The 23,178-nt window shown below is 35.1% G+C and overlaps 1 protein-coding gene and 1 non-coding gene across 8 annotated transcripts; both read left to right on the top strand.

Annotated features, from left to right (window-relative positions):
• The first annotated feature begins 585 nt into the window (after positions 1-585).
• Positions 586-693, top strand: LOC131550631 (U6 spliceosomal RNA). Its single transcript, XR_009273604.1, has one exon. It is a non-coding gene; the product is annotated as a U6 spliceosomal RNA (small nuclear RNA).
• Positions 694-2,995: 2,302 nt separating this feature from the next.
• On the top strand, positions 2,996-23,011 carry ern2 (endoplasmic reticulum to nucleus signaling 2). 7 transcript variants are annotated; one of them, XM_058787857.1, is made up of 24 exons: positions 3,353-3,483; positions 6,527-6,602; positions 6,769-6,842; positions 10,019-10,136; positions 10,375-10,408; positions 11,225-11,297; positions 11,376-11,448; positions 11,713-11,835; positions 12,656-12,760; positions 12,875-13,142; positions 13,344-13,422; positions 13,499-13,652; positions 14,114-14,241; positions 15,390-15,518; positions 15,673-15,892; positions 16,189-16,279; positions 16,367-16,556; positions 18,720-18,819; positions 19,015-19,214; positions 19,370-19,517; positions 19,804-19,931; positions 20,004-20,127; positions 20,282-20,349; positions 20,901-23,011. In XM_058787857.1, the coding sequence occupies exons 3-24, from the start codon at positions 6,840-6,842 to the stop codon at positions 21,069-21,071; spliced, it is 2,727 nt and encodes a 908-aa protein (XP_058643840.1). In that variant the 5' UTR covers positions 3,353-3,483; positions 6,527-6,602; positions 6,769-6,839; the 3' UTR covers positions 21,072-23,011. The 7 variants fall into 7 exon arrangements, with proteins under 7 accessions (XP_058643801.1, XP_058643840.1, XP_058643836.1 ...); XM_058787853.1 differs by having other exon boundaries at positions 6,772-6,842; XM_058787843.1 differs by having other exon boundaries at positions 3,366-3,483; positions 6,221-6,602.
• The last annotated feature ends 167 nt before the right edge of the window (positions 23,012-23,178 follow it).

Here is a 23,178-nt window from a genome sequence, read left to right on the forward strand (position 1 = left end):
AAAGTCCTGGATGGACAATATTTCTCTAAATTAAATACACAAAAGAGAGTACAATAATTTAACATTTATATTAGAAAATAGCCTGTTTGAAAACTCTATCATCAGCCTTTTTTGAACTGTCATTTATAAATGCATTATAATTGCAAATTTAAAATAGATTAAATTAATATGAAATAACGTAATTTCCTAAATACTGTATGCACTAAAACAATGATATGCATGATAAACAGCCTTTCATTTATTTTTCATCAAATCTGTCATTCCTTCGTTTGCCTGGCTTCTGATTTGCAGACAAACTGAGGGGGCGGGGACTACGTAAACAATGACAAACAGAAATATCCAATCATTTTGCTAGAACGCAAATGTTTTGCATATGTCCCAGAACGCTCGCACAAAAGGGGAGTAAACCCTCCTAAAACTTAAGTTTGTATTGTTTTGAATGTACTTCAAAGATTTCACATATACCGCGCTACGATATAGCAACTTGTTATATAATTAACTTGTTGTCTAAATTTTTTGCTACCGTCATGTGCTTTGATAGCCAGTATCTGAACTGTACGTCTTGGCCTCGAGCCGAGTATGAATGTGTTTTTTGTGATAACACATACACTAAAATTGGCTTGATACAGAGAAGATTAGCATGGTCCGTTGCGCAAAAATGACACGCATAATCGTGAAGCGTATCCGATCTTTTGAAATTTAATATTTCATCATATACAAAAAAGTGATTAGACGTTTCTAAAATCTTCATCCATAAAACGATTATTTTCGAGCAAGGACGTGCAGAGAGTTTCTCAGGGGCTCAAATATAAAAGAAAATAGGCAAAATGAAGGAAAAAAAATTAATAAAACAGGTCAAAAGATTGGATACATTACTATTTTATATTTTTGCAAGAAGTCACGTATTGTCATCAAGCCTGCATTTATTTGATCGAAATTTTAATATACTTTATTAATTTACTTTATTTACTTAATGCATTTTATGAAAACCTGTGATACTTTTTTCAGGATTCTATATACAGTCAAAGCAAAAAATATTCAGACACCAGATATAATTTTTGATATATTTTTTACTAGTGGGTGCAGGACACTATAGATCATCTAAAAATTAAGCAACACAACTGTTTCCAACACTGATAATAAATCAGCATATTAGAATGATTTCTGAAGGACCATGCATTGAAGAATGGAGTAGAATTCAGCTTTGAATCACAGAAATAAATTACATTTTATTAAAATAGTATAAATGTATATTAAAATAGAAAAACGTTCTTTTAAATTGTAATAATATTTCACAATATTAGGCTACAGATCAAATAAATTTATTTTTGATCAAATAAATGCAGGTTTAATGAGCAGAAGACACTTTCATAATGCTGCATAATTATCTTTTCAAAGAAAAGTCTTTTCATGTCACCATTTCGCCAGCCTACACTTCAACATAATAGGCCTGTAGGTGACACTTGGGCTTAAATAATTATGTAGTAGTTTCATCAAATAGTAAACAGTGTATAGCTAAATAAATATAAGTGAATTGAATACTGATTACCATTATTGCACGGTTTTGTGCAGTGCTTTTGTAGTCATTCATTTCTCAGTGATGTAATTTGATTTATAAAATGAGACAAATGTACAGGTGCATCTCAATAAATTAGAATGTCGTGGAAAAGTTCATTTATTTCAGTAATTCAACTCAAATTGTGAAACTCGTGTATTAAATAAATTCAATGCACACAGACTGAAGTAGTTTAAGTCTTTGGTTCTTTTAATTGTGATGATTTTGGCTCACATTTAACAAAAACCCACCAATTCACTATCTCAACAAATTAGAATATGGTGACAAGCCAATCAGCTAATCAACTCAAAACACCTGCAAAGGTTTCCTGAGCCTTCAAAATGGTCTCTCAGTTTAGTTCACTAGGCTACACAATCATGGGGAAGACTGCTGATCTGACAGTCGTCCAGAAGACAATCATTGACACCCTTCACAAGGAGGGTAAGCCACAAACATTCATTGCCAAAGAAGCTGGCTGTTCACAGAGTGCTGTATCCAAGCATGTTAACAGAAAGTTGAGTGGAAGGAAAAAGTGTGGAAGAAAAGATGCACAACCAACCGAGAGAACCGCAGCCTTATGAGGATTGTCAAGCAAAATGGATTCAAGAATTTGGGTGAACTTCACAAGGAATGGACTGAGGCTGGGGTCAAGGCATCAACACAGACGTGTCAAGGAATTTGGCTACAGTTGTCGTATTCCTCTTGTTAAGCCACTCCTGAACCACAGACAATGTCAGAGGCGTCTTACCTGGGCTAAGGAGAAGAAGAACTGGACTGCTGCCCAGTGGTCCAAAGTCCTCTTTTCAGATGAGAGCAAGTTTTGTATTTCATTTGGAAACCAAGGTCCTAGAGTCTGGAGGAAGGGTGGAGAAGCTCATAGCCCAAGTTGCTTGAAGTCCAGTGTTAAGTTTCCACAGTCTGTGATGATTTGGGGTGCAATGTCATCTGCTGGTGTTGGTCCATTGTGTTTTTTGAAAACCAAAGTCACTGCACCCATTTACCAAGAAATTTTGGAGCACTTCATGCTTCCTTCTGCTGACCGGCTTTTTAAAGATGCTGATTTCATTTTCCAGCAGGATTTGGCACCTGCCCACACTGCCAAAAGCACCAAAAGTTGGTTAAATGACCATGGTGTTGGTGTGCTTGACTGGCCAGCAAACTCACCAGACCTGAACCCCAGAGAGAATCTGTGGGGTACTGTCAAGAGGAAAATGAGAAACAAGAGACCAAAAAAATGCAGATGAGCTGAAGGCCACTGTCAAAGAAACCTGGGCTTCCATACCAGTGGAAGCGTAGCTAAGGGTGGGCCATCTGTGGTCCACCCAATAAGAAGTTTGTAATTTTCCAAATGGATGTAATTTATTAAAATATACTAATAAACGTCTTATTTCACTGTAACTTTATTTATTGACAATATTAAACGCTTGTTTTCATGGTCAATTACAGGTCGTTTTCCCTCTTCCTATAGGTGCATCATATGCTTGTCAAAATGATGATTCGTCCGTTTCTGTTAGTCCCACCCACAATGTTATGTTTACGACCTATGTTTACGACGTACGGATATAATAGTAAAATGTGCGCGTTTGTGAAGATAAATTTGAAAATAGCCTAGTGAAGCAAACATAAATCAGATCAATTCTTTAAAAAGTCTTAGCAATAAATCCGGACCGTCTATAAATGAAACCCGACAAACCACCTGAGGGCGCTGGATATATCGACCGGAAACTTCTGAACCAAGTGTGTTTGAAACCTCATATTAGCGTAGGTACAGTGTTTGATCCGCTAAACAGATGCATCCTTTGTGGAAAGAAACACATAAACATTGTGCTAGATCCTGGTTGCATATTTCTGCGGTCCTCGATGCGCGTGAACTGACAGAGACGCTTGATTATGAAATCATCAGTGAAGCCCCGCTGTTTCACACTGAGGTAATGCTTTTTAATAAACTTCCTTTAGTTGCATTAACTAACATTAGCAATACGTTTGTTACCATGTTTATTCATCTTTGTTAACCAGCCCAGGCAAATGTTAAAAGATACAACTTTTAATTTTAATAATGTTCTATTAGAAAATTTTGAAATTAACATTAATATAACAAATTATTAATGTTAATGCATGTTTTAGAAGTACTGTGTAATGAACCTTGGTGCTCTATTTTTTGTTGCCAATTTCGCAATTTGACATGCAGTTTTCATATACACGCCTGGCCAACCCACTTAAAAATTTCTGGCTACGCTAGTGTTCCATACCAACTCAGCAGTGCCACAAACTGATCACCTCCATGCCACGCCGAATTGAGGCAGTAATTAAAGCAAAAGGAGCCCCTACCAAGTGCTGAGTACATACAGGTGCTGGTCATATAATTAGAATATCATCAAAAAGTTGATTTATTTCACTAATTCCATTCAAAAAGTGAAACTTGTATATTATATTCATTCATTACACACAGACTGATATATTTCAAATGTTTATTTCTTTTAATTTTGATGATTACAGCTTACAGCTCATGAAAGTCAAAAATCAGTATCTCAAAATATTAGAATATTTGTTTGAATAAATGACCATCCCTACAGTATAAATTCTGGGTATCTCTTGTTCTTTGAAACCACAATAATGGGGAAGACTGCTGACTTGGCAATGATCCAGAAGACAAACATTGACACCCTCCACAAAGAGGGTAAGTCACAGAAGGTCATCTCTGAAAGGTGTGGCTGTTTACAGAGTGCTGTATCAAAGCATATTAAATGCAAAGTTGACTGGAAGGAAGAATTTGGGTAGGAAAAGGTGCATAAGCAACAGGGATGACTGCAAGCTTGAGAATACAGTCAAGCAAAGCCGATTCAAACATTTGTGAGAGCTTCACAAGGAGTGGACTGAAGCTGGAGTCAGTGCATCAAGAGTCACCACGCTCAGACGTCTTCAGGAAAAGGGCCACCAAGCCACTTCTGAACCAGAGACAACGTCAGAAGCATCTTAACTGGGCTGTGGAGAAAAAGAACTGGACTGTTGCTCAGTGGTCCAAAGTCCTCTTTTCAGATGAAAGTAAATTTTACATTTCATTTGGAAATCAAGGTCCCAGAGTCTGAAGGAAGAGTGGAGAGGCACAGAATCCATGTTGCTTGAAGTCCAGTGTGAAGTTTCCACAGTCAGTGATGATTTGGGCTGCCATGTCATCTGCTGGTGTTGGTCCACTGTGTTTTCTGAAGTCCACAGTCAACGCAGCCATCTACCAGGAAATTTTAGAGCACTTCATGCTTCCTTCTGTTGACAAGCTTTATGGAGATGCTGATTTAATTTTCCAGCAGGACTTGGCACCTGCCCACACTGCCAAAGGTACCAAAAGCTGGTTCAATGACCATAGTGTTACTGTGCTTGATTGGCCAGCAAACTCGCCTGACCTGAACCCCAAAGAGAAACTGTGGGGTATTGTCAAGAGGAAGATGAGAGACACCAGACCCAACAATGCAGATGAGCTGAAGGCCACTATCAGAGCAACCTGGGCTCTCATAACACCTGAGCAGTGCCACAGACTGATCGACTCCATGCCACGCCGCATTGCTGCAGTAATTCAGGCAAAAGGAGCCCCAACTAAGTATTGAGTGCTGTACATGCTCATACTTTTCATTTTCATACTTTTCAGTTGGCCAAGATTTCTAAAAATCCTTTCTTTGTATTGGTCTTAAGTAATATTCTAATATTTTGAGATACTGATTTTTGACTTTCATGAGCTGTAAGCTCTAATCATCAAAATTAAAAGAAATAAACATTTGAAATATATCAGTCTGTGTGTAATGAATGAATATAATATACAAGTTTCACTTTTTGAATGGAATTAGTGAAATAAATCAACTTTTTGATGATATTCTAATTATATGACCAGCACCTGTATACGGTAAATGAACATGCTTTCCAGAAGGCCAACAATTCACTAAAAATGTTTTTTTATTGGTCTTATGAAGTATTCTAATTTGTTGAGATTTGGTGGGTTTTTGTTGAATGTGAGCCAAAATCATCACAATTAAAAGAACCAAAGACTTAAACTACTTCAGTCTGTGTGCATTGAATTTATTTAATACACGAGTTTCACAATTTGAGTTGAATTACTGAAATAAATTAACTTTTCCACGACATTCTAATTTATTGAGATGCACCTGTAATTTTCAACCGGTTTATGAATAAGAACGGAAAATAACTGCTTCACTTCACATTATTGTCCAATGAAATTTGAACTTCTTGTTCCAGATCATGACTGGTTGGTGTATTATAGCTACATGACTAATGGGCATTGATGAAATATGTAATATTCTAAAATATATAATAGCATATGGATTTTTAATTAAATCGACACACTAGCTTTTATTATTGATGAAACATTTTGAAAATATTGTTTGGTTTATTTTTACTTTCCGTCGACCCACTCACTGAAAGAACAATATATGGCTCGAGAGCCTCGGTTTCCGAAAAGACTGGAATATCAGTCATAAAGCAAAGCGCACGCAACTCATAGCAACGCCTCAGATTGACAGATATGTAAAAATAAACAGGAATTTTCTGACTTTTAAGCGACTAGTTTCTGTTTTGTACAAATTGTAATTTTAATTAGAATTTAAATGCATTTTGTTTTATTGACCACAATATCATTGCTATTTGTCCGAGAGGAGATAGGTATAAATGGAGGTCGGAGTCAGCTCCAAATGGGTTGGGCCTTGTTAATATGCTCTACATGGTACCAAACCCAACCCTAAACCAGAGCCATGGCTCTGCCCTAATCCTACCCTCCCACTTAGAGCTGTCCCAACCAGAGCCTCTATGGCTATGGTAAGTTCCTCCCACTTTGAGGTAAGTCCCTCCCACTTGGAGGTCTCCAGGCTGCAGCGATATATAGCCTACTTGAATCTTTCTACAGCTTCTTTGTGATTTTATGTAAAAAACGCACAATAATTAGCCTAATTTAACATTTTTCTGTTTCAGTAATTTTAAAATTACTGTTTGATGAGTGCACATCAATTACATATCAAACAGCAAACAGTAATTGAGTACGTAATGGGTGAGTAGGTAATATTTTACTTTTTTTTTTTTTTTTACATATATTTAGTGCAAAGACAAACACCAATTCTTTTATAAGCAAACATATTTTTAATACACACATATAGGCTATATTTTTACACACACACGCACACACACATAATTAAAGTGTCTTTAAACTGTATCAGCAGGGTCCTTTTAAGGATATCGTTTGGTGGGCTTGACTCTAAAAATCTTGCACAAGAGGGCAGCAAAGCTCATGGTATGTCAATATACTTTCATAAATTCTGAGGTTATACCACATTTTATTAAAACACATTTAATTGGTTTAAATGTTCTAAATGTTTTAATTAGCCTATATAATTTGCTGGCCATAATAATGTTATGATATTTTTTGTTACCTTGTACATGATTGTTGTTTTGTTTTGTTTTATTTATTTATGTATATGTTTGAGCTTTAATGTATGTGTCTACAAAGAATTTATATTCACTTAAGAGACAGCTAGCCCACATTACATTATCACTCTGTATGTTGCAATCAGTTTAGTTATACAAGCTATGTAGAATGTATAATTCTTATGCTTTAAATAACTATGTTGAGAAAACGACTGAACATAAAAAGTCATGCATGTTTCAGTATGTTATTATTTCTTAATTTTAATGAAGTAGTAAAAAATTACTTGTTCCGATAGCACTAAAATTGCAGAATTTTTTATTTTTTTATTTTTTATTTTGCCCACTTAATAAGCAGAGAGAATATTCTATGTTGAACCTCGAAAGTAAAAGAAAAAAAGACAGAACGAGCCGTGTTGTCATCAATTGTCAGGGCCAAACTGTTATTGTTCCACGTGTTTTAAAATGACATCCAGTTTTCTCGAAACTCCGCCTTTCAACTCAGCGCAGCGAGACGCTATTGGTCGAGCGCGCTGTCAATCAAACAAACATGGCCGTGCCTTCTAGTTTTCTACTGTAGGCTCTTTGATTTGAGTGACATCACCAGTTCCGTCCCAACGCGGAAATGTGCAATATTTGTTATTATAATATAGGATCAGTTGTCTGGCATGTTACAGACATATACTGAACCGTAGCTGTACTGTAAGTGACTGAGTATGCCGCTGTGAAGTTTTTCCAGTACTTTGTGATAATGGCGTTTTGTTGGAGGAGTTTGGAGCCCTTTCGACCTTAGTGTATATTTACTCACACGGATCTACAACACGCCGCAACTTTAACCACAGGCGCATCTGTCAGATTGAAGGAGAAATGATGGACTGGAGACATTTGCTGCTGTTGTTGCTTAGCTTGACTGGAAACGTGTCACAGGTAAATAGGGGGAAATGGATCTCATGTGTTTACCACTTTATGTTGCTGGTCACCATAGGGAATGCACGGGGACAGGGATATGTGTTCATCTATTTTTGGCTAACGTTACGCAGAGGCGGAGTGCTCTGAGGTTCCTGGAATGATAGGCTAATTAAAAATAATAAACACGAATAAAACAGCCATCCTATATTATTAATATTTAATATTATTATACTATTGTATTATAATTTAAAAAGTAATATAGTTAGAATTTACTAATAATAATGAAGTGTGCGCGTCTGATTCATTTTGGAGAATCGGTTCATTTGAACGAACCTCTTCAAAAATCCGATTCATAGATTCTTTAGTTATCGCTCAAAAGCGTCCTTGCGCAGGTTTTAACAGCTAGTTGGTGTTTTATATTATAGGTACTGTAGATCTAATGGTTTTTCTGTACTAAATCTGTGGTAACTATGCCATTTTTGCGGAAATTGCATTTTGTTGTATAATGGGATTGATAGGCTAATACAAAAAAAAAAAAACATTTAAATTAAATTTAATAATAATATTACTATTATTTTTTCTTATATTGTTAACTACATTATATCTACCTCACAGCTTTATTCCTAAACAAAATTATCCAGTACAGTCGAGTGCTTTGACAATTTGTGACTCGTTTCGACCGGATCATTATAATTAATCTTCTCAAAAGACCGATTCGTTCATTATGTGAGCGATTCAAGCAACACGTTTGGAAGAAGTTGGAAACACAACCCTATTAACTGAGTTTTTTAAGCTCATTTCTATTCGTATTTCTTACAATAGTGTCATATTACCCGAGCCTGAGCACGAGACCTGCATAGGCGCGCGCTTAATAGGCTTTGTGCTGGAGAGCTCGCGCAATCCACGATGCATTGTTCCCAGAGCGGATGCATGTGTGCTATAACAAGAGTTCCCATGAATGTGTGAGAAAACAGAGTAGTGAATTTTAAGGTAGGCTGTGTGGTGCTATATGATAATTTCTTTTAATCACTTATTGGCCAATAATGTTGCTTCAGGTTTAGTTTGACCTGAGGTAACAATACCACTGTTCTTTGTGCCCTCAGGGTGAATCATTGAAAATGTAAAACATTGTATCCCCTTAAATTAATAATGACTGTATGCTTTAATGAAATAAGAGCCTAATTATGTCATCCTACAGGTAAATTTGATACCTTTTGTACTGGTTTATTTTAGCGGAACAAGACAGTTTTGCAGTTCTACACAGTGAACTTTATAATACATTACAGGGTGGATATGGAGTCAGTAGGGGGTCAGATAAATTAAAATTAAAAACATGCATAATACTGTTGAGTGATATTGACTCATTCAAAGTTGTCATTCTCAGTCATATAATGTCAGGCAGTTTTTTGGTAAATATAGGAGTGGCTTTACAAAGAAGGATATCCTGGTTAATAGCCGTTGACTGTTAACCATGCTCTCTAACACAAACACACACAAACCTCTGAAGCTATGTTAGCGAGGACCTCGAATAGACATGGTTTTTCGTAAATAACATATTTGCTATACACTCCCATGAGTCTAACTCTTACAGACATGTTGGCATTATTAGATTTAAAGCTAAACGTGATTTTAAAAATGTTGGCCTTCACAAGTATAGCCAAAACACACACACACACACACGTTTGTTTTTTTGAAAAGTGGGGACATCCCATAGGCGTAATGGTTTTTATACTGTACAAACTGTATGTGCTATTGCCCTACTACACCTACCCTACACCTAACCCTACCCCTTACAGGAAACTTTGTGCTATTTCAGATTTTCAATACACTCCGTTCTGTGTGATTTATAAGCGTATTGAAAAATGGGGACATGGGGTAATGTCCTGAAAAGTCACCTTCTCCTTGTAATACCTGTCATACCCTTGTCATTATACAAATTTATGTCCTCATTTGTCACAAAAACGCGCGCGCGCACACACACACACACACACACACACTCACACTCACACACTCAGTCAGTCTCAAGAGAACACACTGTGGGTATTTCCGGATACATATCAGGTAGCAATTAGTTTTAAATAGTCTGTTATCTGCAGTGTGGTGTGTGAAATGGTGTTTTACTGGTTTCTCTTTCAGTGTGAGGGAGGAAGTTCAGTCTCTCTCCCAGAATCCCTGCTCTTTGTTTCTACACTGGATGGAAGTCTGCATGCCGTCAGTAAACAGACAGGAGACATCAAATGGACACTAAAGGAAGGTGTGTGTGTGTGTGTGTGTGTGTGTGTGTGTGTGTATCTGCATGCATGTATGTGCATTATGACAAATGATAAAAAAGAATGTTATCATGTTGTAGTGCTGTTTTGTAGCATTAAGACAAAAATTTTGTTGTTACAAAATTGTTATCCCATGGAATATTTTTAAGAGTAGTGTAATTATTGTAATATTATTATCTGCAAAACAACTTCCATAACTATTTCACTCTCTCTCTCTTCTAGATCCCATCATACAGGTTCCTACCTATTTCCAAGAGTAAGTGTTTAACAGCTTCAGAAACTAAATGAATGTACATTACTACATGTTTAGGGTCGGTAAGATGTTTAAAAATGTTTTTAAAATTCACTTATGCTCACCAAAAAATACAGTGAAGCACATTATAAACAGTAATATTGTGAAATATTATTACTGTTTAAATTAAATGAATTTAAAATATATTTAAAAATAAATTGAAATGTCATTTATTCCTGCGATGGCAAAAAAAAAAATTTTTGTCTACCATTGCTCAGTTTACATGATCCTTGAGAAATCATTCTAATGCGGTGATTTGTTGCTTAAGTAACGTTTATTATTATTATTATCAATGTTTAAAACAGTTGTGCTGCCTAATTTTTAAAAATATTACAGGAAACCTTGAAACCATGATACATTTTCAGGATACTTTGATGAATGGAAAGTTCAGAAGAACAGCATTTATTTGAAATAGAAATCTTTGGTAACATTATAAATGTGGTTATTGTCGCTTTTGAACAGTTTAATGCATCCTTGCTAAATAAAAGTAAATATAAAATAAAATGTTAATAAAAAAATTAATGAAATGACATCTTACTGACCCCATACACTTGCATTTGAAAGATAGTATCTTGGTCAAAATGTTGCAAACTTGCTTTTTCTCTTAAACAACATTCTTTTATAAATAACCTCACTTAAGCCATGAAGGCTATTGGATACTATTACCAATAGCCAATAAAATAATTTAGTGATTTGTTTTGCATTCAGGTCTCACACAATTCTGGTATGTAATTCCCACTTTTATGATCCAACTTTAAAGTTATCTGTTTCCTCTTGTAGGCCAGGCTTTTTACCGGATCCCAATGATGGCAGTCTGTATGTACTAGGAGGCAAGCGCAAAGAGGGTCTGATGGTGAGTGTCATTGTAAGGGGTGCGAGTGTGTTTGTCAGAGAGTTACAGCTCAGTCATTTATATGAATCTTCTCTGCAGAAACTCCCGTTCACTATTCCAGAACTGGTCCAGTCTTCTCCCTGCAGGAGCTCTGATGGGGTGCTCTACACGGGTAATGTCAGACATGTTTGTGTTTGTAATGTTTTTGGTGAAATCAGTGTTTGATGTATGTATTTTGTGGTAACGGAGGTTTCTCATGGATGTTTTGTTTTTGAAAACAAAGTGATTTCCAGCTCAGTGTGATCTTTTAAAAATTGTGAAAATTTATAAAAAGTCATGGATATACTAGTTTTTCTGAACGAAACCCTAATAGCATGGTCATACAGTGATCTGTGAAAAGCTCCACTCTCATTTATTGTATTGTGTATTTTCCCAGGTAAAAAACAGGACACTTGGTTTGTGGTTGATCCTCAGACAGGTGAAAAACAGACAAGTCTAAGCACCTCCTCTTCAGACTCCATTTGCCCTTCTGCCCCTCTGCTGTACATTGGTCGCACAGGTCCGAACACACATACGTGAACCTTCTCTTTATTATAACACCCTGAGTCATTCTGTACACATGTACAATATATATGTAATACACACACACACACATTTTTTTTTAAAGAAAGAAATACTTACAATTCAAGGATGCGTTGAATTGATCAAAAGTGAGAGTAAAGACAAAAATGTTAAAAGAAAAATGTCAGAACATTTTTTTTTTTTAATTAAATGTGTTAAACAACAGGGTTTTTTCAACATTATTAATAATAAGAAATGTTTCATGAGCAGCAAATGAACATATTAGATTGATTTCTGAAGGATTATGTGACACTGAAGACTGGAGTAATGATGCTTAAAATGCAGCTTTGTAAATTGAAGAGTTTATTTGCAAAAACCGATAACTCAGCTTTTTTAAATTTTCAAAAATCATGTTTTTTATTATGTTATCATGTTTTTATTGTGTTAGTTATCTTTATAACTTTTTTAGTTATTTTTACTTAATCAAAATAACCCAACTGCAGTTTGATTGAGATTAATTGGAATGCACAATGAAAAAACATGATTTTTGAAAATGATCTGTTTTTGCAAATGAACTCTTCAGTTACTTTTTAAAAATATATCAAAATTAAAAATAGAAATAATATATATATATATATATATATATATATAAAATATGTATTTAAATTGTAATAATATTTCACAATATTACTGTTTTATCAAATTAATGCAGCCATGGTGAGCATGAAATACTTTTTTCAAAAACTAAAAAATCTTACCGAACCCAAACTTTTGATTGGATGGTTATGTGATGCATGTATCCACATGTATGTCTGCAGAATATATGATCACCATGTATGATACGAAGACTCAGGAACTCCGCTGGAATGCCACCTACAACGACTACTCCGCACCTCTCTATGATGACAAAAAATATGAATATAGTAGGTCCTTCACCACGCATACACAGATTTTACAAGCCAGTCTATTGAATTTGTGAGTGCGTAAATATGTTGTTTTGGGATTTCATCACATTTGAGTGTGTCTATGAATCACAGAGATGTCACACTTTGCGTCCAGCGGGGACGGTCTGGTGGTTACGGTGGATCGGGACTCTGGTGAGGTGTTGTGGATGCAGAAGTTTGAGTCTCCAGTGGCAGGGTTTTATTTATGGAGTCAGGACAGTCTGCGGCGAGCTCCTCATCTGACGGTCGCAACAGAAACCCTGCGTTACCTGACCTTCACTGCAGAAAACACACAGTCCCACACCATGAAGTGGACCTACCAGTTCACAAAGGAGAACCACAGCACTAAGACTCAGCTAGTGTAAGACATTAGTCTTTAAAAACCCATTTATTTAAAGGGATAATTCACCACCCATCATTTTGTCATCATTTACTCACCCTTGCATGCCAAACCTGTATGTCTTAAAAGGCAATTAACTATAAAACAAATCAAGTGATGATTATCTTATTATAAAGTAATATTTTAAAGTAATCATGTATTCATGTGTGCATATTTTGATAGTCCTACTCTGTATGTTGGCAAGACGGACTCTCATCTGTATGCTTCTACCTCTCTTGTGCACCAAGGTGTGGCAATAGTGGTAAGTTCTGTTATCCATTTTTCAAAACCAACAGTAAAACTTCCTTATTAATAACTATATCCTGTTCCCACGGCAGCCAAAAGGTCTTACACTTGCACGCATTGAGGGGCCAATCACCACTGGCGTCACAATGGGTAGTGGGCGGCCCGAGTGTGAGATCACTCCCAGCACTGACGTGAAATATCCACCAGGAAGCAGCAATTCCCTGCAGAATCAGTGGCTGCTGATTGGTAAAGTCAACACTTTTGCAAATTTATCTTCATATAGGTACAGACACTCAAAATTTTGCTCATTTACATTATTATGTGTACTTCAAGATGCATGCATGTGCAATGCTACAACACCCACAGTTTAAGTTAGAGTTCAGTAGTTTCAGAACTGAGGTTTGTACAGTATATTTGAGAAAAATAAGCCTAAAACTGCTTTAAAACAGTGGTGTATCTCTGTAAATGGTTATTTTTTTGAATTCAAAAACATTTATATTATATTATTATATTAAAACATTTTGACTCAGTGTTTAAAAATGTAGTTAAATAATGATAAAAATGAAATTATAAAGAAAGAGCATTTACAAATTGCATTTCTTAATGTTTATTCAATCAATATCAGTTCTGTTTTTAGAAAGACTATTATATTTATACATATATAGCTTAATCTGTGTGTGTGTGTGTGTGTGTGTGTGTGAGAGTAGGTCACCATGAAGTCCCTCCATTGGCTCACACCACCATGTTGAGAGATTTCCCAGAGAACCTGCAGCGCTCTGGTGATGTCATCCCACCCCGAGGTTCTGGTTCTTCTTTCCGTTCTCCCTCTCAACCAGTGAGTCCAATGCACAACTCACTCAGAAATTAGAAAGTCTGCCATTTATTCATGTTGCTCAAAGCCTCATTATGTTATTTCTTTAAAAAAAATACCATAAGTTAACTATACATAAAAGTACCATAGCATTAATCTATGCAACTTTTGCCATGCCTTACATAACATAACTTATATACATTTATGCTTATGTGACCCTGGACCACAAAACCAGTCATAAGGGTAAATTTTTCTAAATTTAGATTTACACATCATCTGAAAGCTGAATAAATAAGCTTTCCATTGATGTATGGTTTGTTAGGCTACGATATTTGGCCGAGATGCAACTATTTGAAAATCCGGAATCTGATGGTGCAAAAAAATCTAAATATTGAGAAAATCGCAAAAGTTATTAGCAATGCATATTACTAATCAGAAAGTAGGTTTTGATATATTTACAGTAGGAAATTTACAAAATATTTTCATAGAACATGATCTTTACTTAATGTCCTAATGATTTTTGGCATAAAAGAAAAATCAATAATTTTGACCCATACAATGTATTTTTGGTTATTGCTACAAATATACCCCAGCGACTTAAGACTGGTTTTGTGGTCCAGGGTCACATTTAGCAGAAGCTTTTATACAGAGCAACTTACACAATAGAGGACCCAACAATATTCGTAATATGCAATGGCAGTTTTATTTGACACACCGCATAAGGATAGGAAGCAGTTTAGAGAAGAGGAGAAATGCAGAGAAAATTTTTTGTTTGTTTGTTTTGTTTTTTGGTGTGTGTGTAAATGCAAAAGTGCATTAGTTTAAGGGTGTGGGGTGGTTAAGTACTTGCAGAGGAGGTGTGTCTATGTTATTCACAGAAAATCTTACTTGGCTCTGACACCTTGATATTGTGATTGATTATTTTTATAATAGCTATTTCCTTGTAACAAACTATATGGAGCAAAGGACTGTATTAAGCTAAGTGGTGGATTAACAAACGTTAATTTGTGAGCTGTACTGTACATTCTTCAAAGAAATTGTTAAATAAATTGAAATTCAGAAGACGGTCTATAACAACTTTATAATTGGTTGTAGGCCGTTGAATCTCATGCTTGATGAAATTGCAAGCGTTCCTAACAGCCAAGTACAAACTTGTCATCTTGTGTTTACAGTTGCCACCGGTAACAAAGTACAGCTCCTCCTCTGTGTTGCCAGACTCCTTGACCTCTGACCCCATGACCGTGCTGGTGGTGACTCTGCTGCTGGGAGCGTGGGTTGCCTTCCTGCTAACACACAAAAGGGTTTGTAGTAGAGAGTGTATTTTGAATATTCATAATATACATATTCATATATATGTATATAAATATAAATATGTATATAATGTTTATATATACGTATGTATATAATATAAATAAACAAGGCATAAAAACTGTTTGTTTTTCTCTTCTTGATCAGCCTGTCAAAAAATCCCAGAGATCTGAAGAGCCAGTGGACTCTAACCCTCTGACGGTGTTGACCAATCAGAGCGCTAACACAGAACCCAGTGCTCCGCCCTCAACCTCGTCTTACAACAACAACAGCCATTCAGAGAAGACTAGTTCTGTGGCATCCAATCAAACTAAGCCATTCTCAAGCAAAGACTCCGCCCCAATAACGACAGCTGGCCAATCACAGAGTACAGAAACTATTCTATCTCCATATCAACTATTGAGCCTTATTCATTAAACACAAAAACATAAATCCAATTAAATCCAAACTATTCTTAACAAAATTGTTGCTTTTACAACTGATTATATGGAATTATTTTCTGATTATGTTTTGCTAATATTTCATGAATGAGGCCCATTGTTTGTTTTTTTTTCTTTTATCTAAATAAGAGGTTTATTTCATTTACAAACCATATGCTGTTCACTATAATTTAAGGCTTTAGATATTTGTGTTTTTAAATTGTGTTTAACTCATGTTCTTCAGGTGATCAGCCTGACGTTGTGGAAGTTGGTAAAGTCTCTTTCAGTCCTGCTGAGGTGTTGGGCCATGGGACAGAGGGAACCTTTGTGTTCCGGTGGGTTATAATGGATTGTAATAATAGTTTGGTTGGTTGGTTGGTTGGTTGTTCTTTACCTTTAATTCACTGGTGTTATACATGCAGGGGTCATTTTGACGGTCGGCGTGTGGCGGTAAAGCGTATCCTTCCAGAGTGTGTGGAGTTTGCAGAGCGAGAGGTTCAGCTCCTCCGTGAATCAGACGAGCATCCCAACGTCATCCGTTACTTCTGCACAGAGCGGGACAGACAGTTCACTTACATTGCCATAGAGCTGTGTGCTGCTACACTCCAGCAGGTGTGTTTCAGTGAATGTGTGTGTGTTTGCCTTTTCACTGTTTTATCGTGATTTGTGAAGTCGATCTACGTGAGGTAGGAACACGAGAATTGTATAGTTAGAATTTAAAAGTCAATTAGTGGCAGACAAGGAAATGTTTGTGCATTTAGAGTTAGGCTAGTTGCACAATGTATAATTTAATGTAACATAGTAAAATATAATATACACATTATTTTAGGATTAGTAATATACTATAATAGTATACTATTTATTAATATGTTGAACTAGCTTTTATTTTTATATTTTCAGTTTTAATTTTAGTTTAAGTTTTAGTAATTTTGTTTGTCTTTTTATTTTTACTTTTTAGCTTTATTTTATTTCAGTTTAGTCATTTAAACTTTCCTAAAGCTGCAGTCCGTAACTTTTTTTGGTTAAAAATGATCCAAAATCAATATTTGAGCAAGTACATAACCAGCCAGTATTCAAAACTATTGCCTTACTTTAGCCCGATTCACAACGGTTAGCTTATAATAATGTTTTCTAATTTGAGTGGTACGGATAGGTTTCCACAGGAAATTTGAGCATGCCGCTGCGTCATTACGTCACGTCTGTAAACATAAAGAAGTTTTCCCAGCTACTAGGCTATCGCATGTGAGGATCCTCCAGGTGGCGGATCACCTTTTCTCACAGCAGCTAGAATAATTAAATGTATCATTTTGATGGTGGATTTTGATCCAGAAAGGATTATGTGTTTATGAAACACATGTGAATGAAATTAAATTATATTCCGGTTTTAAATGTGCTTCTGATTACAGATAGCCTTATTACACGAGATTTGTATTTTAAAGAAAACCAGTTCGATGGGAGCATAATTTTCTTTTTGGGTTAAAAGAATTGATTAATATGAAATTCGAATGGTATGACAATTAGATTAGACTGTACAGAAATGTAATACACACTAATACACACTACACTCATAGTCACGCAATGCTGATGTTGTTAACATTAATAATTTGAGAAAAAAGTATAACAACAATAATAATAATTTGCACGGTTTGATGTGATATGAGCTAACCAATCTTTAGATTTAATCACCATTGGTAGCATGATTTATTGTAATGTTTTTTTTCCTCAGTTGGTCAGAACAAATGTGGCAGACTTGTTACTTACTTGTTCAGATTGCAATACGGTGAAAATTATTATTTGGGTCATATATTCCAAGACATAGGCTAGAATATGTTATTGCGAAGTACAGTAAACATCCACACCAGTGCAGTGATTGACAGCTACACAATCACCTCAAACAGAGATGGTGACAAAGAGGCATAACTTACAGACTGCAGCTTTAACATCCTTTTGAATACATTTCTAATTAATGTATTTATAGTTTTTCATCTAAAATTTATATTTTATTTTATTTCAGCTGTATTTCAATTAACAAAAACACAGTGTTTAAAACAGCATTGAAACCATGTAGCCATAACAAGATTGTTAAATGTGTAAAAACCATGCAGTGTTGTTATTTTTTTAAAGTTATTTCAGTATTATTAATAAACTATTATGTTCAATTAGCTTTTATTTTTATATTTTCAGTTTTAATTTTAGTTTTTTTTTAATTTAGTTTATTTAGTTATTTTGTTTGTTGTTTATTGGTTTTTATTTTTATTTTTATTTCATTTTTAATTTTAGTCATTTGTATACTTTCCTAACATACTTTTGAATACATTTATAATTAAAGTTTTTTAAGTTTAAATTTTTCATCAACATTTATATTTCACTTTATTTCAGCTTTATTTGAGTTAACAAAAAACACTTAAAATTTTTTTGTTTGAAATAACAATAACAAAAATTAGTGAGATTTATGCTTCAATTTTAAGATGCATTCTCTGAAAAATATGCACAATTTTTCATTTGTAAAGATGGTTTAAGGATTTAGATATTTCCACTAAAAAGCAAGACAAAAACTATGATTATGAATAAGACTTTTGCAATATGCCACTACTAAAACAATATTCTTACTGTACTATACTGTACTGTATTTTCTGTTTTCTAACTGTAGAACAACATTTTGTTATTCCTTTTCATTAATAATATTACTATTAGTATAATCAACTCTAATTTCAGCTGTGTAATAACTGATTTGTTTACATGCACCCTGATTGGGTTTTTCTATTTTGTATGTAGTATGTGGAGGACCCAAGCTGTCCTTATTCAGACCTGAACCCAGTGTCCCTGCTGGACCAGACCATGTGTGGCCTCAGTCACCTGCACTCCCTCAATATTGGTGAGTCGTCACTATTGCCATAGCAATGATTCTAATCATAACTTCCTTCCTGTATCTTCTTAAAAATGCACATGGTAGTATTGCATTGCACTAATGTTTATTAATTGCTATTAAGTACCTCAAGTTGACGGCATACATGCATGCAAGCAGACGGACCCACCGTCATTTGTAATGACGTGTCCCTCTCGTATTCAGTTCACAGGGATTTAAAGCCACGGAATATTTTGCTCTCTCTCCCGGGGGCATTGGGTCGAGTCCGGGCACTGATCTCAGATTTCGGCTTGTGTAAGAAGCTTCCAGATGGTCGCCATAGTTTCAGCCTACGCTCTGGAATACCAGGAACTGAAGGCTGGATTGCCCCTGAATTACTCCTAAATACTCCAAAAGGGAACCCTGTATGTACGCTAAACACACATCACATGTTCAGTTTAAAAAACAGATACTGTGATCTATTGAATTTTAAAAGCTCACTAAATAAGATATATTCTGTATAAGTTTCCTGTAAGTCTCCTGTATAAGTCTCCTTTCCCCTCTGTTTTTCTGTCTTTAGACAAGTGCAGTGGACATATTCTCAGCTGGATGTGTGTTTTATTATGTGACGTCCAAAGGACAGCATCCGTTTGGTGACACTCTGCGGCGTCAAGCTAATATCCTCTCTGGAGTCTATAACCTGGATCACTTTTTGGAGGATATACATGGTTTGTGCATGCATGAATTTATTAATGCATGTGTACTTTCTGCTTCAGAAGTGTCTGATTTTGTGTAGCCATTGTTATCACTGAGATAAATGTAGAATTGTATGTAGAACCATATTATTTGGCCATTTTAACATTTTTAGCATCAACTAATAACTATGTGGTTTGGCTGATTAATAGGTTTCAATTAATAAATTAGATCTACAATTTCATCAGTTATATGTATGCACTGAAAAACTCATATTTGAATAGCTTCCTGAAGTTTTTCTGGCTATTTTGGTGTTTGTAGAGGATGTGATTGGCAGAGATCTGATTGAGCGGATGATCAGTGCTGAACCAGAAACCCGTCCTTCAGCAGCGTCTGTCCTCAAACATCCCTTCTTCTGGAGCCCAGAGAAACAACTGCAGTTCTTTCAGGTGTGTGTTTGTGTGTGTTCATTGAAGGGTCTAGTGAGAGAACACAGTGCTGAAGTTGTTCTTTGGCTCTAGGATGTCAGTGACAGAATAGAGAAGGAGCCGGCAGACAGTGCTATAGTGGCCCGTCTGGAGAACTCCGGCAGATCTGTCGTAAGAACCAACTGGAGGATGCACATATCAGCACCACTGCAGGCTGGTAAGCACTGCCAATTACCATTACAAAAAATACCGTAACAGTTTTATTTTACAGAAGCAAATAAAATGTGGAATGTTCTAAGGCGTACGAAATGAAAAATGTTTCCATTCGTGTTTTTTCATATGTCTAATATAAAACTTTTTCCATCTGGCAGATCTTAGAAAATTTCGCACATATAAAGGAAACTCTGTGAGAGACCTACTTAGAGCAATGAGAAATAAAGTAAGTGTTTATGTGTATTTACATATAAAATGTTTTGCATACAAAAGTGAGTAATCACTAAAAAAACAATTAATTTTGCACTATAATATAATATAGTATATACTATCATTCAAAAGGAGTCTGTAAGATTTTTAAAATACTGTTGAAAGAAGATGAAAAACCTCATCAAACGTACAGTAAAAATGGTAATATTGTGAAATATTTTTACAATTTAAAAAACTGTTTTCTGTTAAACTGCTTTAATATATTTGAAAACGTAATTAATTCCTATGATGAAAAATCTGAATTTTCACCTACACTTCACTACATTTTCACCTGCAAAAACAAAAAAAAATTAAATTAGTGACAACAAACTTTTGAATGGTCATAATATAATGTTCCCTAATATATTATAATATAATATTTAAAAGTTGGGGTTGGTAAGTTTTTAATGTTTAAGTCACTTTTGCTCAAGGCTACATTTATTTGATAAAAATACAGTAAAAACAGAAATATTGTAACAAATTATTATATTTTAATATATTTAAAAATTTGCTAATGTTTTTCAACAGAAACATCATTATCATGAGCTCCCACCAGAGGTTCAGACAGCTCTTGGTGAAGTCCCTGATGGCTTTGTGGTATATTTTACCTCCCGTTTCCCCCGGTTACTGCTTCACACGCATTCAGCGCTTAGCATTTGTGCCCCCGAGAGACTCTTTCACCCATACTACCACCACTGAACATCCACAGAGACATGCTTGTTTGTTCCTACACTGGACTGAAGAGGAAAAGTAAGATCCTTGAGGACTCAACTAAACACTGTCGATGTATAATTCTGTACTTCAGAACTGTGAACACATTTCGTTGTAGAGCACCACTGAAAATTTTCTCCTAAACATCCTACTGGACTTCCTGAACGAAATTTCAAGTTTTTTATGCTTTTACAGAAACAGGTTTTATAGGTTAGATTAACCAAACAAGTTACTGAGTGTATTAATGGGCTTTTACAGAGCTGCCATTGTTTGCTGCTGGTTTTATCATGTCAACCAAATAGCAAAGAAATAAAAAGGCCATATTTTCTGACGAGTTGACATCAGCCAGTAGATTGGCACATGTTCTACCATTTCTGTTAGTTTTGTTTATTTTAATTCTGACTTTTAACAAACAAGATTACTGAATCGCCAACTGACTACTTATATTCTTAATAGGTAGAAAGTTAAGTATTTTCATAATAGAGACATGGTTTCTTAAAGGAATAGTTCACCACAAAAGTTTCAAAAAGGGGTGAAAAAAAGTATCATCAATGTGGTCCATCTTGTGCAGGATTTTCATATTCAATAACTTTGTGTGAGAAACAAATAATGAAATTTTGGTGAACTATACCTTTAGCAAAGGTTACATGCTTAAAGAATGATAAATGTATATGACGATATTTTAATTAGTGGACTCAAAACAAAAAGAAAAAATACTAGTTTGTCTGTCATATTGTACACCACGTGTACATGTATATGTATTTGTGTGATTCAGATACGTTGGGACTGGGATTGGGATTTTTTCTTTTGATTTTGCTTTGTGTGGTTTTAATTGCAGCTTTGTGCTACATATCTGGATCTTTTATCCTTCACCACTCATCGCAGCTTCATCCTCATCTCTCAGTGTTACAGCTTTAAAACCAAATATTGTGAAGTGTTTTACAGCCTGCTGTACACTAGTTTTATACTGCTAGTTTAAAAAAATGTCTTTTTATAAATTAAGTGTTGAGGATTTTTGCTACTGGAAATATTCACTGAATATGGAAATACTAGTGCCTTTGTTTTTCTACCCAGTGAAGATTAAATGTATTTGCCAAAAAAAATCTTTGAAACTATTTGTGGCACAGATCAAAAACTGTTATACTTGATTGATGAATGTTGTTATGGATTTCCATTGCACAAAATACTGATTGTTTCAGGTGGTATTGACATACTGTGTTAATTACAAGTTACTTCAAAAACGCCGTGGTATTACCATTATCTATGTACAAAAATGTGGTAGTACCATGGTACTTTTTTGTGCCATTTTATTACAGCATTTACAACAGGATACTAGTCAAGCACACGTAACTACATGAAAAATGTTTTAAAACTAAAAATGAAACCTTTTTATACTTATTTTGTGCCCTGCAAAACACTTTGGACAGTGATATAATCTTGTTTTTTGTTTTGAGATTAAAACAAAAACAAAACAAAAAACCCTAAATAAACTGTACCTTTAAGCATTTGACTGCATTTCTCTACATTTTCACGGCCGTTGAGTCTAGGTATGTTCTGTTGTAGGTTGCTGAAAGAAATCCATGATAAATCAATCATGTAGTCCATTATGTTGTGGCAAACTGTTATCGTGCAATTGCACTAAATGTTTAAATCATTTGTTAGCTTTGTGATGGCCTTGTGCTTTGTGATTAATACAAGTGGTCTTCTCGGTGACAGATGCAAATGGCAAGCTCAAAAACAAAATTAAACAAGATTTGTTGATGTGCACAGTGGCAATGTAAATAAACACTACCAAAGACGACATTAAAGTGACACTTCATTAAGATGAAGTGAAGCAAGTACCTGTAATCTTCCTCATGGTTTTCAACCAAACATTGTCGTATTTGCACATGCTGTTTTAATGTAGCATACGCTTCCTTTAATACAGAAAACATGCAGTATGTTTGGTGTTGACAAGATTTTTTTTAATGATTTTGTATAAGACTCTTATGCTCACCAAGGCTCCATTTAAAAAAAAAAAAAAAAAACAGCAGAAGTAGTAATATTGTGAGATAGTTAAAACAAACTTAAAATAGCTAAGCTTATTTTATTTGTA

This window comes from Onychostoma macrolepis, chromosome 01 (genome assembly GCF_012432095.1).
Source record: "Onychostoma macrolepis isolate SWU-2019 chromosome 01, ASM1243209v1, whole genome shotgun sequence".
Lineage (NCBI taxonomy): Eukaryota > Metazoa > Chordata > Actinopteri > Cypriniformes > Cyprinidae > Onychostoma > Onychostoma macrolepis.